This window comes from Aricia agestis, chromosome 13, assembly GCF_905147365.1.
Source record: "Aricia agestis chromosome 13, ilAriAges1.1, whole genome shotgun sequence".
Classification (NCBI taxonomy): Eukaryota; Metazoa; Arthropoda; class Insecta; order Lepidoptera; family Lycaenidae; genus Aricia; species Aricia agestis.
Window position 1 is genome coordinate 1,984,013 of NC_056418.1, and position 18,704 is coordinate 2,002,716.

The 18,704-nt window shown below is 39.0% G+C and overlaps 1 protein-coding gene across 1 annotated transcript; it reads right to left on the reverse strand.

The window, feature by feature from the left end:
* Positions 1-13,806: 13,806 nt before the first annotated feature.
* LOC121733107 lies at positions 13,807-15,521 on the reverse strand. The gene is made up of 2 exons (XM_042123260.1): positions 15,184-15,521; positions 13,807-14,890 (listed from the first exon to the last, which is right to left on the reverse strand). The coding sequence occupies exons 1-2, from the start codon at positions 15,500-15,502 to the stop codon at positions 13,971-13,973; spliced, it is 1,239 nt and encodes a 412-aa protein (XP_041979194.1). The 5' UTR covers positions 15,503-15,521; the 3' UTR covers positions 13,807-13,970.
* Between the last annotated feature and the right edge of the window lie 3,183 nt (positions 15,522-18,704).

Consider the following 18,704-nt stretch of genomic DNA (forward strand, 5'->3'; position numbering starts at 1 on the left):
TTGGCCAGTTTTTTACTTTTTATTAAAACATTATTTACTAACTTAAGGACATTAGTTCATTCAGTGGTTTAAGTGGGTTAAAGAAAAAATATCTCGTTTTGCTTAATTTGGTGCTACTTCGAAAGTAGTTTAAGTTGTGACGACTAAATACAGTTCAAAGTTGTAATTAACCAAAAAAGTCTAGGCGAGTCACGCGTGGCGTTAGCCGCCTCTATTTCCTGATGGTCTAGTTCCAGAAAATGTAAATTTTTTGGGCCTCTGCAGATTGGCCCACGATTGACTAACACAAGTTATTACAAACGTGTAGAGATTGACGTCGATTATTATTCATGCTAAAGACAGCCTCGCAAACATGATGACAATCATCGTTATCCAATCATGATCCAACGTCTCTACGTTGGATCATGAAGGGCTTTTAGAACTTCTAGGCAGGTATAAATAGTCAGTACTCAAGATGCATCTCGGTCTCAAGACACGGTTCAGGCTCTGTGATTGGTTGGCTGTCAAAATTTGGAATTGGTCCACGGAGCACGGAGCCGAACCACTTCTTGAGACCGGGTCGCATCTTAGGTACTGACTATTTATACCGGCCTTAGAAGCAATTCTACGATATAGAGACTCTAAATTCACTTGTCCTATGTCAATCTTCAGTGACTATTTAAGAAGTCTTTACATATTTGATTATTTTGCCGTAAGTCCTGTATAGGTTGGCACCATGGCTCCCCTAGTTCTTCGTGATCGCTTGAATTGCTATTTGTTAATTGATAACAGTGTTCCCGATAGCCGGGATGATACTGGCACTGGACTTTGCTCTTTACAGGTAAGTCTCATGCAGTTCCGTCTTCATCAACATTATCATCATCACCACGCAACATAGCGTATTTTAATAACATTGTATCTTCTACGTGTTATTTTTAATGACACAAGTGAAGGCTTTCCAAAATTTGCCTTTGTTCATTCTTTGTAAGTACCACAATCTTTTTAACTGTTTGAAGTTCTTTGGCTGCAACAGATAGAGCCTCAGATTATATACTATATAAAAATTTCTAGATATAATATCTCTAGATATATTTTACAGTTTGTAAGCCTAAGCTTTAAGCCTTAATTTACCTCCATCAAAATGCATTAGACAAGTGTAAGAAAAATATGGAGTATAGAGTAGACCTTCAGGCGATGACACACGGGCGAGTAAAAACAAAGAGTGACGTCACATGTAACCAGAACCTGACGCATTCCGAGGGTGACCCGGTTTCTTATCGTGGCCCTCGACTTGTTTTTAAAGAATACTCTACAAGCCGTTCATTATAAACAGGATTGGATCATAAGACCTATTTTAACCACAGGATCATCAAGCATCATCAAGCGCAGGATATGTCTTCGAGTGGCCGAAGATTCCTAAGCTGGTGTAACATCATAAGAATGAAAGTCATAAAAGGGAAAGGTCACGAGTCACGTCCTTCAGACACGAGGAACACGAATATACTATATAGGCTATACACGATACACACCTAAAGTAACCCATCAACTGGCTGTAATGCTTACAGTCATCTTCAGTTTCTTATTGCCACTAATTTAGATGGCTATATCCAGTTTTATAAATTAGATATTCCTGATCAGCCATAGCAGAAGCAATTAAGGGGAATAAATAACGTCTGCCTAAGTGTCCCGTCGACACACGATGATATCATTCGTCACGGCAATCGAGCTAGCTATAAATTCGCGTAATTACTCGATAAAATTAGCAGAAAACTTGAGGAAAATACCGGTTTATGTAAATCGTAAGGTCTCAGTATCGATACACCGTGGGCAGAGTTGACGTCAGGCCTCGCGCGCTCCATGTATGGCGTTCTCACCTCAATGTCTCCTATCAGATGGAGGTTCGTGGTAACTTTTTATCCTTTTTATGTCCACGATTTAAGTCAATCCCAAAAAGGAATACAGTACAGCAAATGATAACTGGTCAGTGGTCTTTGATGAAAGTATTTTTGGGACATTATTATAAATGACACAGGAGTTGACCCTTGGCAAATTAGAATAATAATAGAAGACTGGAAAGAACATAATATTCTCAAATGGCTAGCGGTAGCAGTTGCCGTTTATCAACATTGCGGTTGCAAATCATTCAGGCAAAGCTGCTTAGTCAACTGAGCAATCAAAACAATAATGCAATCAAAAATGGCACATCTATATTTAGTATATATTATAATATATTAAGTTTTTTTTTCGAAATATTCAATCATGAAAATGTAACCAATACTAGTAAACACTAAACAGTAATGTTGTCCTTATATATCTTATATTTTCAAAGTCCGATCCTTGAATTATTTATGGTCTATTCGCGTGTGCCTTTGTGATGATATTACGATTATGACTACGTAAGAACCTTCTAGGGGGCAGTCGTGAGGGCCTACACCCTGCCGGCCCTGCGCCCTGCGGCACGCCCGGCGCATGACCACGACCAATAGGTACTCAATTTAAATACAATAATACCTCATTAGTTTTCATACCTCGTAACGGTTTTTAACTTTGGTTAAAGACACTTTAAAATATTCTATGAGAGGTTGAATTTAGGCCGACGAGAGACGTATAGAAAAAGCGAAGGTGATAAAGGTGATATCTCTAAATTCATGCGCAGGAGTTTTTTTTACGAAACCGTACAATTTGCAGCTTCATAAGGTACTTTTGATCGTTATCGGTCTAGTATCTAGTAAGCACTTATTTACATTTACTTGGATCACCACAGTCGAGCTACGAGATGGCCCGCCTGTTTCAGAAGTTTAACAGTCTATTACTCCAACGATCAACTTGCTATATATTTTACACCTCGCTGAAAAGCGATCGAGCAAGATCTCAAGAAAAGAGTCTTAAATCTTAATCCGATCGATCAAAATCGGCAGGATTTTGATGTTTCACATTTAGAGGGCACATACTACAGTCTCAAACCCCACTCCCACGTTAGGATCCCAGGTTTTCAGAATGCGGAACATCGGATTGCACTTTAGGCACAGATCTCGCGGGTCGCGATTTCAACGGGCCGTAAGTTATAGCTCATGCTCTCACCGTAAATCGAGCCGGCTTTCTAAATTATAATTGCGTTTTAGGCTCTGCCGCACCTAGGTAATAGGTTATGTGAACAGATGCCTAGACTTAGTGCTCTCACAAACTATTTTAGATCTGCATTGCAATAGATCCGTTTTAATTCGGACTACATAACTTTAAAAATTTTAGCTAATCTCTATATCCTTCCATCCATAAATCGCTGAACTGATTTGGATGAAAGGTATAGACTATGGCAGAGCTTCCCAAACTGTGCGTCGTGACGCCCCGGGGCGTTGCGACACACAGTTTGGGAAGCTCTGCCATGGTCTATACCTTTCCTCTTATTTTTACCTCAAAAAAGCAAGCGCATCCTTCACATTAGCCAGTCTTGCTGGCTTTAATAATTATCTTTCATAAATAATATCTCTTTTAAATTGATAACCTATGTAGGCTGGTTCTAAAATTGGAAAGTATTTTAAGGGGTGGGTTGAGACCTGAGAGTTGAGGGGCGTTGTAAAAAAATTACAAAGTCCCAAGGGCGTCACAGTACAAATAAGTTTGGGAAGCCCTGGACTATAGAGTTACTTAGAGTCCGAGGAAAGAATATGATAGTTTTTAATGCGGAAAAATGCACGCATAACTCGCAATATTCAAAAGATGTTACTGCTAATGGCTATCGATATATATTTTTCGTTTATTAGGGCCTACCACTATTTTATGAATTAACTAGATGTCCCGCGTGGCTTCGCTCAATTAGGAATTTTACGGAAACCGTACATTTACCCGCAAAAATAAAGCTTATGTCCCTTGACGTGGTCTACTCTATATAGAAGAAGATAGAAAATTCCAAATAACATAAAAATTGCTCAAGTAGTTCGTGAGAACCCTTTCTAATAATTTTCCCCGTTTTTTCCACATTTTCCTTTTTAGTTTAGCGTGATATATTCCCTATAGGCTTCCTCGATAAATGAGCTACATCACTGAAGGAACTTTATTATTCGGACAAGTACTTACTCCCAAACGTCGGTTAAAATTGTAGCCTATGTATTATTCTGATGTATAAACTATATTATTGTAAAGTTTCATTAAAATCCATTCAGTAATTTTTGCCTGAAAGAGTAACAAACATCCATACATACCTACAAACTTTCGCCTTTATAATATTATTAGGATGTGCTCATATAAGTGATAGTATGTCTGTATAAGCATTGTGGATGCAGGATAACCCAAACTTTACAAAGCTCATTTACTTAAGTAAATTAAGTACGCTTGGAGGTTGAGTTCTTTTGTTAGACATTAATAAGGTTGAGTCTTTTTGTTATTAATTAGTGACTTTACGATTTGTGTGCGGTGTGAGTCAGGGCAAGCGTGGGCCAGACCTTGTCTTACAGACTTTGTGACTAACTTTATCAGTATGATGTCCTATATAGGCCACACTCGGATATGCATGTAAAAAAAACGAGTCCTGTGTTAGTGTCTAAACCTGTCTAAACGCACTATGCCGAATTGCCGAATTAGACACTTAGACAGATCCATGACATCCCTATTTTTACGGCTGATGGCAAATCGCAGAGGTTTTTAGTGGGTAGGCTCGGCGCTTCTCGTCAGCCAGTCCTACATAACCCCGGGGTGCTTCAGCTGAACTGAGGCACATCCCCAACCTGGGGCACCCATAGAGGTTTTCCCGTACGCATAAAAAAGGCATGTGAAAAGACGATCCTGACTCCTGCGCGATCTCTCGCCAGCAGTTTCGGTCATCTTTTTTTTTCATTTTCATTCTTTCTTTCTCTTCATTCTTTCTTTTCCTCTACTCTCATAAGAGTAGAGGAAAAGAAAGTGCTTCTGGGTAGGTACTGTGCAAATACTTTTTCAGCTTTGAAACCGACAACTATCAACCGGCAACGAAATCGGTCTGAAAAGCATTATTTTTAACACGCTTTTACAACTTTAAAACTATTATTCTCCATGTAAAGATAAAAATATAATACTGAACGTATCATTATGATCATGTAATATCTGACTAAGGTTTACAGGCAGGCGGCCGACCTCAGCATTTTTGGCCATATCCAGCCTCCAAGGGTACCCTGTGTATGCCGACTCACATAATATTACAGCAGGTCACTCGATAATTATAACGTTAAATGAATTTATTGGAATTATTAAAACCTTGTGTTACTTTAATTTATAAATATGTTCGATAAGAATTTTAATTTTCAACTCATTAAAATTGTCAATGAGTCCAATAAATCGTACCTATTATATAAATCAAAATAACATTACGTATTGCTAATTAAATGTTGACTTTAACGAAAGTAATATAATAAAAAAAAATACCTAAAAGACTAATTCCGATAGATCATGTTGTAGGTTTAGTAGTAGTAGCTGTATAGTTCATAATAACAAAGTTATCCGGCTCGAAGGACCATATTTATTGTCAGGCTTACTTTGTCTGACTCTTGTTTTTATTAGCACATTACACACATTATTAAGAACAAATAACATGTTACACAAAAGTATCTAGCTATCGTTTTGTCTTTAACGTTAACATAAGTAAAAAAATGGTCTTTAGTTATCCGGCTCGAAGGACCATAATTTCTGCCAGACTCGATCTGACTGACTCTCGCTTTCTAGTGATTAATGTTGTGCCGTCACTGACCAAAGAATAGACCGGTAGCGGCCTAGTCTGTTGATAATAATCGCGAGAATACTGGAAATGCGTACAGATCACTTGAGGAAATCGTCATTTAACCGTAATTGATTTATAAACAAGTGGCACTCACCTATGTCCCTCGGTCGGGTTATACCAATCCGTACTAATATTATAAATGCAAAAGTGTGTCTGTCTGTCTGTCTGTAACCTCTTCACACTTAAACCGCTGAACCGATTTTGCTGAAATTTGGCATGGAGATACTTTGAGTTCCGGGAAAGGACATAGGATACTTTTTATCCCGGAAAATGTACGGTTCCCGCGCAATAAACGAATTTTAGCGCAGAGTTGCGGGCATCATTTAGTCATTAATAAATTAGGATTGCTTGTACTTGAAATGTACCTGTCCAAATTATGAAAGTCCATCTATCTGCCCATGATTCAAATTCTCTGATAATGCTGCCTTAAGTTGATCATGACGTGATCAAATAATCCGGCTCGGAGGTCCATTTGTCTAGTAGGCGATGACACTCGCTCTCTCTCGTGATTGATGTCGGGCCGTCATCAGTATCTGTCTGAAGACTAATTGAATTGACGTTACGTTACATAATAATAAGCGTCAATGACACAAACGTGTTTTCGATTACTATGTATATGAGTAAAAACGGGTTGCACTCCGGTAGTGCCGACGAAACGAAACTACAAAAGCAGGCATACTCTTCGCGGCTTCTTAAGATGGCCAGCTCCCTCTTAAGCTGTTACGCAATATGACTGTGGATGGACCCTTATAAAGGCCAACCTGACCCATATAGCAATTCCATAAATCGCTTATCACAATGAATAGAATTGAATGAGACAAACAGCTGACCATATGGTCACTGTCTGCAACTACGATTTTTACTTATACTACCCCCGACATGAACTTTACGATTACGAACATAAGGATCACTTTCCGCGAAACACCGGAGTAAATTAACTTTGAATATCATAAGTTAAGCAGGCCATGGGCAGTGATGTCATGTTGAAGAAAGTTTCCTTAAACATATCGAAGTTACTAAGAGGATAATTAATAATCCTTACTAATATTATTATTAATGCAAAAGTGTGTCTGTCTGTCTGTACTCCGTAACCATTTCATGATGAAACGGCTGAGCCTATTCAGATGGGTGTACAGGGGCGGATCTTGAATTTGTGGGGCCCTGGGCTAATACTGCTTGGAGGCCCTACCTAATTACTCAAGTAATTGCCATTATGATAATCAAATTAAAAAATAAGAAAATGCCTCATTCCCCGCTCCGTTTGATAGATGCACACACGGGTTGATTGATCGCAACCAAATACCAATGTTGCCAACTTTATGATCGTTTTTTTTTTAATTCTAGATAATTTTTATTATTGACAATATCGTCTATTGGTTTCAGTTCGGTTGGGGGCCCTCTGTATTCGCGGGGCCCTGGGCTGCAGCCCAAAAAGCCTTTAAGTAGATCCGCTCCTGTGGGTGTAGATGATTCTTTGAGTCCCAGAAAATGATACAGGATAGTTTACATTCCGGAAAACTGTATGCCTCGCAAGTAGCAATATACTGTCGCAACGAAGCCACGGGAAACATCTGACGTACAAAATAAGTGATAACATTTAACCAAATTGTAGATTTTTCACACGAGCTTCGCGTAGGATGGTGTTTTGGATGGTTTAAGTTTTAAACTAAATGCATTTAGATTTTGTTGCTAGGAATTTTTATTTGCAATGTCCTTATCTGTACCTAAAGGTGGGTAGAAACATGACGGCATGGCTTGTGGACTATTCGCTAAACAATAAATTACCAGATGATATATTTCCGGTGAGCTCACAACTGAGTAGATTAGCTATGATTGATCCATGTTATGCCAGTTTGTTTTGATGGTTAATCTTCTGTCAGTGGTAGTATAAGGTGACCTTCATAGTTCTACCAACGATTAAGACAGCTCTACTAAGGTTTAAAGACGAAACGGAGAGGTTAGCACATCTTTAGAGAAAAGCCCAAGCATGTGCCTCCACGGTCTAGTGGTTTAAAGTTTGGCTCTTGATTTTGGCGTCGTGGATTCGATTCCCGTGGTGGACACAACAAAATATTGTTTTGCTTTGTTAAGACAATGCAGGCTTATTATCTGATTTTCTGACAGGAAAGATGATGATCCATACGGCGGATGAGCAGGTAAAATTGGTAAAAATTCAGCCCTGTGCCTGATCTCAGTCATTTCAGTAGGATGACCAAAGAAGTTTAGTTGTTACGGTATATATAGTCACAGTTTAGAAGTGGGAGAGTCATGCTTCGGCACGAATGGGCCGGCTCGACTGATTCGCCGAGTGAGTGAGTTTACCGGAGGCCCAATCCCCTACCGTATTCCCTTCCCTATCCTCCCCTATTCCCTTCCCTTCCAATCCCTACCCTCCCCTATTACCCTATTCCCTCTTAAAAGGCCGGCAACGCACCTGCAGCTCCCGTTTGCTCGTTTGCCCCCTTACTTAATTTAAAAAAAAAGTTATAATTGGCAACTCCTCATAATGACGCCGCGCTCTGCAACAAAATGACTTGTTTGTAAACATTATAAATCAATCAACCAATAAAAAGTGTAAAATGTTTAATTACGAGTGTGTTTATAACACAAGTAACGCGAATGAGAACCGCTCTCCGGTTTTGGCAGCCGCCGCCCTTGGCCCAGTGCAGGGCACAGGGCTGCGATAGCACTTAGTATTATTATTGTTATTGGTGTAATGCTTGTTTATACCAACAACAATAATAATACTACATACAAGTATGACTATAAGTACTTTTCTCTCGTCCATGCTATATGGACGAGAGAAAAGTACTCCTTATTATTAGTGATTAGGGACTAGGGTCTAAACAGCATACACGTGCAAATCAATCTCAATTTGTAAACAAAAGGACTAATTACTTAGAAAGTTCTGTATGCATGATGCCGAAAGTCGAGTTTATTGCGGTCTAGGATAACAAAAAAAAACGTTCACAGCTGCGCAGTTTTTACTAATTTTAGTAATTTAAATGGTACTTTTTATTGTTCAATTGTTGTAATGCTGACGTTATTGAGAGTATGTAGAGTGTACCATTGTATGGTAGACAAGCTAAACCAACCAAAGTCAATTGATTTCGACGCTTTAGAGAGCTTGTCGTTAAATAGAGTGACGTTACATGGAGTTTACACTGTATTCCTAGTCCTTGCCGACAGCGGTATCATCATCAGCATGACAGCATCTAGTGCCCTCTTCGTATCGAAGTTCGGCCGTCAGCAGGTTGAATTTCTTCCGTTCCTGGGCTAATTTCTTTAACATCTGGTCCATTCTTTTATAAAAGTTTATAAAGTGGTATTTTTCCAGGAAATCTACTACCCTCTATGATCAACCGTATAAATTCGTCCTCCTCCTGTATCCTGTATCCTCCTTCGGATCCTCTTTGTAGGTAACCGAAAAAAGCGACCTTTCTTTGGATGATTATATTCAGCGGTATATTTTCGACGATATCCTAGACGTTATATTTACCTAGATTTACTTCATATCCTTAATCCCTTTCTCAAACCGCACCTGCTCTGGAATCTCCTTTTTTGATGAAAATTGGTATGGAAAAAGGTTTAAATCCTGGAAAAGGACCAAGGGTTTGCCCTGGAATATTGTGGGCCGTAATAAACTAAGATACGAGCAACGTTGCAATATTCTTAACTTTATATCGTCAGCCCTGGTTGTAATACGTAACACACAGGGCTGGTATGATGAGCGATTCACAGTGACCTCCTTACCCCGGTATGGCAGCAAATGTCACAGCTTGGTCATCAATAACGAGGTAATTGATGCACTTGGAGTTTTTTTTATTTAAACGGGCTTTGGCCCACCACACATTCCCACCACTGTATCTCCTGTGTCGCCAGGATCGACAGCGGTATCCAACCACGAAAACCCTTTCATATGATCTGAGGGAGCCCGAGGGACATGCTAAAGCTGCCTTGGGACACGCAACGAAATTAATCAGAAGAAGATAGGAGGAGTAGGAAGTATACAGTTTTCCCTCCCCATAAAAAGGGGGAGACAGCACAAAGTTGCAATGGCCGAAAGTCAATGAACTAAAGGGAAAGCACCACGGGATTGGAGACTACCTTACAACTGAAATTCGTATCGATTTTCTGCAATGGACCCACGATGGACCAACCACGAACCTGCAAACATTCTTCGGTCATTGCCCATCATCGACGTATTTTGACCACTAGCATTATTATTATAGTAGAAATTTTGTGTTGTTTTGTTGGTTTCGTTTTGTATTATTTGTATGTATTGTTTTACGTGCTAATAAAAGGTTCATAAATAGACATTAACACCTGCTTGAAAAATATGTAGTGTCCAAACTCGAAAACAACATACCTATGTATTTTTAACTCGACTCGCAGGACGGACCCGAGACTCGTGAGCTCAGGTAAATATAATTTTACCACACACCCCACAAGCCACACTGTATCTCCAGTGTTGCTAGATCGACAGCGGTATCCAACCACGAAAACTATTTGATATGGTCTCGCGGAGCCCAAGGGACACGCTAAAGCTGTCTTGGGCCCGCAAAGAAGTTCTAATTTTTTACAGATTAGGTATGTATATTATGTCTGTTGCCGCTATAGAAACAAATACTAAAAAATCTAAAAATAAAATACATTACATAAAATAAAATTAAAATAAATGAAATAATTAATAAAACCATACAAAAACATAATTGTTGCTCTATAATGAGTTAATGAACTCGTGCTTGGCCGATTTTTAATATACTCCATGGATTTGGCGATAGTTTGCTAATCTGAATTTTGTTTAGCTAACGCCATATAGTACACATGGACCTTGTACGTCACAGGAGTTAGCGGCACGGAGCGGCCTTCGCGCCTCGCTGCTACAAGCACCGGTGCTCCTTGCCACTTCTATGGAAAACGACCTTCAGCATATGAACATGTTTTGATGCAAAAGCAAGTATTAGCCTTTCAGTTGACTCTGAATTTTAAAATGAAGGTTACTGTTTAGACAACTTATGCATTTCTGAGGTTTTCTGGCTAACATCAAAAAGCTAAATGACCAAAATTGAAAAGACACTAATCCTGTCTTAAATACTGGAGTGGACATTTGACTCACTTGCGCCAGATTAATGCCCGTTTCTGGTTCCTCTTGTTTACGATTAGCAATAATTCAGATCAAGGCGCAAGTGGGCATAAAACCTTATAAGTATTTTATAGTGGTTTGGATCCAATTAGCTTTATTCGCATATTCGCAATTTGCTGTTTGCAAAGTGCATATGGCTTCTTTTTGGGGGAATATAACGACAACATAAGACGCAACGAAGAAGAGCCAACGCTTTATGTTTATTGCATTATTTATGTCACCTAGGAGCTTCCATGTCTTATGGAAGCTCCTAGGTCCTTTTGTTTTTGGCATGAAAGTCTAAGTGGTAAAAGTTCTTGAACGGACTCATAAATTGAGTAAGTACGATAATATCTAACATTAGTTATTTCACATTTACGCAAGGCATTCGTGATTCGGATAAACGACATGTTTATTCTGAATATGGCTCGCTCGTGACAGCCAGCCTTACCGGGCTGAGCGACCATATTATGGTGACCATTTTTTTGCCACTACTTTGAAGCAATAATATTGCCAAGTAGTGAGCTACTTGGCAATATTATTGCTTCAAAGGAATCATTATCATCGACCTCAGACCGGCGATTTTAACGTCCAAATAATCTATACTAATATTATAAATGCGAAAGTATCTCTGTCTGTCTGTCTGTCTGTCTGTCTGTCTCGCTTTCACGCCAAAACTATTGAACCGATTGCAATGAAATTTTGTACACAGTTATTCTAGAGTCTGAGAAAGGACATAGGCTACATTTTGATGTGGGAAAATATCTTATTTCCATGAAAATATCGATGAAAATTACTTCGCATTGCGCGTGGCCAGCGCTCATCCCGGGGGTCCTGGGTTCGAGTCCCGCAGGCGGAACAAAAAGTTTTCAATGTTCCTGGGTCTTGGATGTGTATTAAAATAATATTTCAAAAATCTTAAATATATTTGATGTATAATATTATAAAAAATCCAGAAATATATCGACGCGATGCAATGAACATTTTAGTTCTAATACGATTCAACAGATGGCGCTTTTTTTTACTTCGTTGTTACATAGAACTAATAATACTTATTAGTTATTATGTTTTTGTTTATAGTTTTTAATACGTTAGAATATTATGTTTAATAATATTATCACTTGCTATAATAATAATCAATCTATCTTATCTTATAGAACTCCTACTGCATTTCTAAGGAGTTCGAGTGTGTTGTGTTGGCCTATATTCCATCCAGAAAATATATCAATGCAATCAGCAATCAACATTTTAATTCTAATATTTGAAAACAGATGGCGCTTTATTTTTTTACTTCATTATTATAACAGAACTAATCATACCTACTTTATTATATATTATTGTTTTTATTCATAACTAGCTGTTGCCCGCGACTTATAAATACTGCGAAATATACTGCGAAAGTATCTCTGTCTGTCTGTCTGCCTGTCTGTCTCGCTTTCACGCCAAAACTACTGAATAGATTGCAATGAAATTTTGTACACAGTTATTCTAGAGTCTGAGAAAGGACATAGGCTACATTTTGATGTGGGAAAATATCTTATTTCCATGAAAATATCGATGAAAATTACTTCGCATTGCGCGTGACCAGCGCTCATCCCGGGGGTCCTGGGTTCGAGTCCCGCAGGCGGAACAAAAAGTTTTTAATGTTCCTGGGTCTTGGATGTGTATTAAAATAATATTTCAAAAATCTTAAATATATTTTATGTGTAATATTATAAAAATTCCAGAAATATATCGACGCGATGCAATGAACATTTTAGTTCTAATACGATTCAACAGATGGCGCTTTATTTTTTTACTTCGTTGTAACATAGAACTAATCATACTTATTAGTTGTTATGTTTTTGTTTATAGTTTTTAATACGTTAGAATATTATGTTTATTAATGTTATCACTTGCTATAATAATAATCAATCTATCTTATCTTATAGAACTCCTACTGCATTTCTAAGGAGTTCGAGTGTGTTGTGTTGGCCTATATTCCATCCAGAAAATATATCAATGCAATCAGCAATCAACATTTTAATTCTAATATATGAAAACAGATGGCGCTTTATTTTTTTACTTCATTATTATAACAGAACTAATCATACCTACTTTATTTTTGTTTTTATTCATAACTAGCTGTTGCCCGCGACTTCGTCCGCGTGGACTTTAGTTTATAGCGCGCGGTGTCAACAAAATTTGTGTCAAATTTAAAAACTTTTTAAAACCCTGGTAAGTGGTACCCCTCTTAGGGCCGCGCAGCGCGCTACACCGGAATGGCAGCGCTGAAAGTGCTTGCCTCGCCGCTGCCATTCCGGTGTAGCGCGCTGCGCGGCCCTAAGAGGGGTACCACTTACCAGGGTTTTAAAAAGTTTTTAAATTTGACACAAATTTTGTTGACACCGCGCGCTATAAACTAAAGTCCACGCGGACGAAGTCGCGGGCAACAGCTAGTTATACAATATACAACATAAAATCACCGCTTACATATATCTATATATTAATACGTGAGCCAAAAACTTTGTATCCCTTTTGACGAGAAATGGGGAAACGTAGGTGAATTAGATTTTGCACAGTTATAGTTTATATGGTGAAGGAATGCATCGAGCTAATATTATTTTAAAATTATGCTTATATCACACATTTTTTTAACAAATAAAACATTACACATACTACAACACACACACTAGGAAAAATGACAGATTTTTGAGTGCATACGAATTATACTCTTTTATTTATGGTTGAAATCTGTTGACAACAAGGTGATAAATTGAAAATGGATTATAGTTTTTTTTATTTAATCTGAGATACTATTAGACAATGCTTACATGACCAGGCTGAGATCAGCTGAGTCCTAGAGGCAAGAGTTGAAAATATATAAGCAAGTCAATATTTATTTACAAAATATAGTAATCCTAATGTCGTTGAAACTAAGGTCGAATGTCGACCATAGGGTGATCTCTAGTAATAATAATTAAGTCTGAGAGATCACAGTAATCGACTTCTTAACGCAGACTTAAGGAGAGTCGAGAGAGCGTCAAAAGCAACGCACTCGAAAACACTAGAAGTGTCAGTGTTTTGACACCTTCTCAAATCTCTACCGCTCATAGCGACGAATTCGACGAAGCCTGTCTACTAGAGATACCTCTCCACGAATTCTTCTATGACGTCTACCTGTCTGTCACGATAGTAGGAGCAGCGACGCGCGTGCGCGATCACCGGCTCCGAGCGATCCTCCAAATATTTCACGTATGTTTTAGGGTCATCAAACGTTGCCTGCGCAGTGCAAGGGTCCATAAGCGTGTACGGGAAGATGGCGATCGTGTGCACCATGCCGAACTTTCGCGCCATCTCGCACAGGCGAAGAAAAGTGGCGAGATCGTACTGCAAATCTTGGAGACGCATCCTCGTGAGATAATCCAGCCGCTCCGTGAACACGGAGAAGTAGTATTCCATAAGTTTGGCCTCGTTCTCCTCCCGGAAGGTCTTGGACGTGGTGAGGTACAGCAGGCTCATGAGGTCGAAGGCGGGCGGCCCGTAGCGGATGCACTGGTAGTCGATGAGGATGGCGTTGACCGGCGCGCCATCCTGATACTTGAACATGATGTTGTTTACCCATAGGTCCTTGTGGATTATAGTGTTTAGCGTGTCGGGATTCTCTCTCAAGTCCGCGCACCCCTCGAGGAATTGTTTATAGATGTCCTCCTCGAAATTCTTCGTCACTTTATCTCGATTCAGGGAGAACTCTGTAAAAATGTTCGCCGTTAGCTTGGCAGACGCGCGGAGCCAGGGGGAGTCTTTGAAGGTGGGATCCGCTGTCGTATATTCGAGGTCAGCCAGGAGACTCTCTCGCTGCGATTTGATCTGGAGTTTGCGCGTGAACAGGTTGGCTAGGGTGGCGTGGAAGTTGGCCAGCGATCTCACGGTGACCAGGACGTGGTCGAGATCGAGGCACTCGTAGAAGGGCTGCACCCTGTAGCCCTCCACCGACAGGTCGGGCATCACCAGAATATGCTCGTTGTAGATGTACGCTTTCGCGCACCATGGGCTCTCGTCTGCAGAAAAAAAAAATGATGAGCATTCTAAACCAAATATTCTCTCATGATAACAAAAAAAAGGATATGGACGAACAGTCCATAGACGGCCCCAATTTTATAATAATAAAAAAAAACAAATATTCTCTAAGGAAAATAAGCTATGGGTTGTAAGTCTACAGGAATTCACAATCTAAGAAGCCATTCAAATATACAAAAGGAGATGAATATAGGATGTCACCGCTGGATTTGCACTAACTACATAAGATGCAAAAGTTTTACTATAGCTATTCTCATTTCTTTCATACACTCACCATCAGCAGCGCCCGATTCCGCGATATACTTGAACATGATAGACTCCCGTAGGTTGAACTTGTACTTGTGTATGAACTCCGCTTTGGGCGCGTTGAGGCGGGGTACCATCTTGACAAAGATCCTCAACTCCCGGGTCTTGCGACCCTCACGCAGCACCAGCTTCACCCGGTAGTGTTCCCCAAGGAACCCCGACAGGCCTTCGCTGGCCGGCGCGATATCGTATCCGACCACCCGACAACCCGACGACAGAGTTTCATCCAGAATGTTGCCAACCTGCTTCTCCGACAGGATATCGCTCAAGGGCCTGGCGCACTCCATTTTGGATGTAGAAACTGTAGTACCGCTCCATCGACGGCGGCGGTTTTATAGCGGGAGGATGTAAATATTGATCCATCAGATCACTTATCTGTTACATTTCGAATGGAATCTATTTTGAGGTATTGTAAATCAGATTGCGCTATTTGGTTTTTGATAAGTTCGATAGCTTTTGTCGTTTCATTGTTCTCTTGTTTGTAGTGGGGTTAACCACGTGGGAACTTGTAAATAATTATGGTATCACCTCCTTTGCGTATACAAACAAATTGTGTTTACAAACATTATACTGTCAGCGATATCGCTTTCTGCAGGTCTAGACGGGAGAGTGTTAACTACCTATCGGATAAATAGTTCGCTGCTTTAGGTCCTATAGCATAGGTCCTAAGGTCAAACCTTATGGGGGCTTTAACTTAGCCTTGCGAAAATTTAACCGTTCGATAACTTAATCGTTCAATATCTGGCCGTTCGATAACATAGACCACGAATAACTGACCGTTCGATAACTTAAGCGATGAACAAATTAAACGTTTGATTACTTAACCCTTCGATAACATAAACAAAAGACACCTTAATCGTTCGATTATTTAACTGTTCCATAATTTGGCTCTTTCGACAACTTGACCCATTGATGTCATAGCATTATCACGGCTTAACGACCCCCACGGAGTCGTTAAGTGGTCTAGTAGCTTAGAGATTGTCTCTCGGCTCAGAGGTCAGGAGTTCCATACTAAAATCTTGAATAATTTATGTATTCCACAATCATTATGAAAGTTCTGACTGAATTTCAATACCTTCGGTTACAAGGCAGGGGTCAGACATACAAAAAGAATCGATGATTATTATAATATTAATTTAATATTTAAACAGTCGTTAAACGCTTAAAGATACTCTCATATAAATTATAGCTAATGTATAAAGCTTGGAAGATTCTCAGGAAGACATTTGAAGACGTAAGTGGATGAAGTGGATAACTAATATTTCATAATTTATAACATACGGACAATTAGGGCCGATTCACACCGGAATGACAGCGCAGCGGCGAGCATTTTCAGTGTCGTACGATTTTAAACTTTATCTTCATTATTGTAATACATAGTATCGCTTGAGAAACTTGGAAAGTCTCGCGGCCGCGATTTCTCAAGCGATACTTTGTATTACAATAATGAAGATAAAGTTTAAAATCATAATAATATGTCACTGAAAATGCTCGCCGTTGCATTGCCATTCCGGTGTGCTCGGCTCTTACTCTTTTTTCCCTTATAATTTTAATACACTTTATAACTTACCTACTCCATTATCTGGATAGTAATATATCTGGCTATGCATATTGCATACAATCCACAACTTTTTATTTCAAATCATTTCAAATCAATCCCGGTTGGCCCCCATTTATGCAAAAAACGTACATTTTCAAATTGCCAGTTACCCACTTTATCTACTTACGTTTTCATTTATAACTAAATCGTTGGTACCAACTATCTATAATAATTATATTTTAAAGTTAGTTAAAATAGCAGAATGAGTTTTTTTTTATTTGTCGTGACAAAAAAAAATCTATGGTTTTTTAATTTATTTTATGTTAAAATAATTGTAAAAGGAAAAGCAAATATCGTGTAGTATAGCACGATATGACTTTTTAATAAAAAAAAATACGTGTGGCACTCGAGGGCTGCCGCGGTAAAGCTATTGCATAGCATTTTTTATCAACTTATGCAATTATAATTCGCATACGTCTAGTCGCACTCAAACACAGTGCCGAAGCCTGCCGAACTGAAACGATGTTAGACGATGCACGGCAACGCCGCACCGACCGCGAGGGTGTTAGGTTTATTTTCATTACGGAATTTCTTGATTTTTCGGAATTTTTTGATAAGTTCGATAGCTTTTGTCGTTTCATTGTTCTCTTGTTTGTAGTGGGGTTAACCACGTGGGAACTTGTAAATAATTATGGTATCACCTCCTTTGCGTATACAAACAAATTGTGTTTACAAACATTATACTGTCAGCGATATCGCTTTCTGCAGGTCTAGACGGGAGAGTGTTAACTACCTATCGGATAAATAGTTCGCTGCTTTAGGTCCTATAGCATAGGTCCTAAGGTCAAACCTTATGGGGGCTTTAACTTAGCCTTGCGAAAATTTAACCGTTCGATAACTTAATCGTTCAATATCTGGCCGTTCGATAACATAGACCACGAATAACTGACCGTTCGATAACTTAAGCGATGAACAAATTAAACGTTTGATTACTTAACCCTTCGATAACATAAACAAAAGACACCTTAATCGTTCGATTATTTAACTGTTCCATAATTTGGCTCTTTCGACAACTTGACCCATTGATGTCATAGCATTATCACGGCTTAACGACCCCCACGGAGTCGTTAAGTGGTCTAGTAGCTTAGAGATTGTCTCTCGGCTCAGAGGTCAGGAGTTCCATACTAAAATCTTGAATAATTTATGTATTCCACAATCATTATGAAAGTTCTGACTGAATTTCAATACCTTCGGTTACAAGGCAGGGGTCAGACATACAAAAAGAATCGATGATTATTATAATATTAATTTAATATTTAAACAGTCGTTAAACGCTTAAAGATACTCTCATATAAATTATAGCTAATGTATAAAGCTTGGAAGATTCTCAGGAAGACATTTGAAGACGTAAGTGGATGAAGTGGATAACTAATATTTCATAATTTATAACATACGGACAATTAGGGCCGATTCACACCGGAATGACAGCGCAGCGGCGAGCATTTTCAGTGTCGTACGATTTTAAACTTTATCTTCATTATTGTAATACATAGTATCGCTTGAGAAACTTGGAAAGTCTCGCGGCCGCGATTTCTCAAGCGATACTTTGTATTACAATAATGAAGATAAAGTTTAAAATCATAATAATATGTCACTGAAAATGCTCGCCGTTGCATTGCCATTCCGGTGTGCTCGGCTCTTACTCTTTTTTCCCTTATAATTTTAATACACTTTATAACTTACCTACTCCATTATCTGGATAGTAATATATCTGGCTATGCATATTGCATACAATCCACAACTTTTTATTTCAAATCATTTCAAATCAATCCCGGTTGGCCCCCATTTATGCAAAAAACGTACATTTTCAAATTGCCAGTTACCCACTTTATCTACTTACGTTTTCATTTATAACTAAATCGTTGGTACCAACTATCTATAATAATTAT

What these genes read in the sequence shown, in the direction of transcription:
- LOC121733107 (XM_042123260.1), bottom strand. Translation starts at nt 15,502, where the DNA reads ATGGAGTGCGCCAGGCCCTTGAGCGATATCCTGTCGGAGAAGCAGGTT. An exon ending in GGAATCGGGCGCTGCTGATG is followed by an intron (nt 14,891 to 15,183) that starts GTGAGTGTATGA and finishes TTTTTTCTGCAG; the next exon opens with ACGAGAGCCCATGGTGCGCG.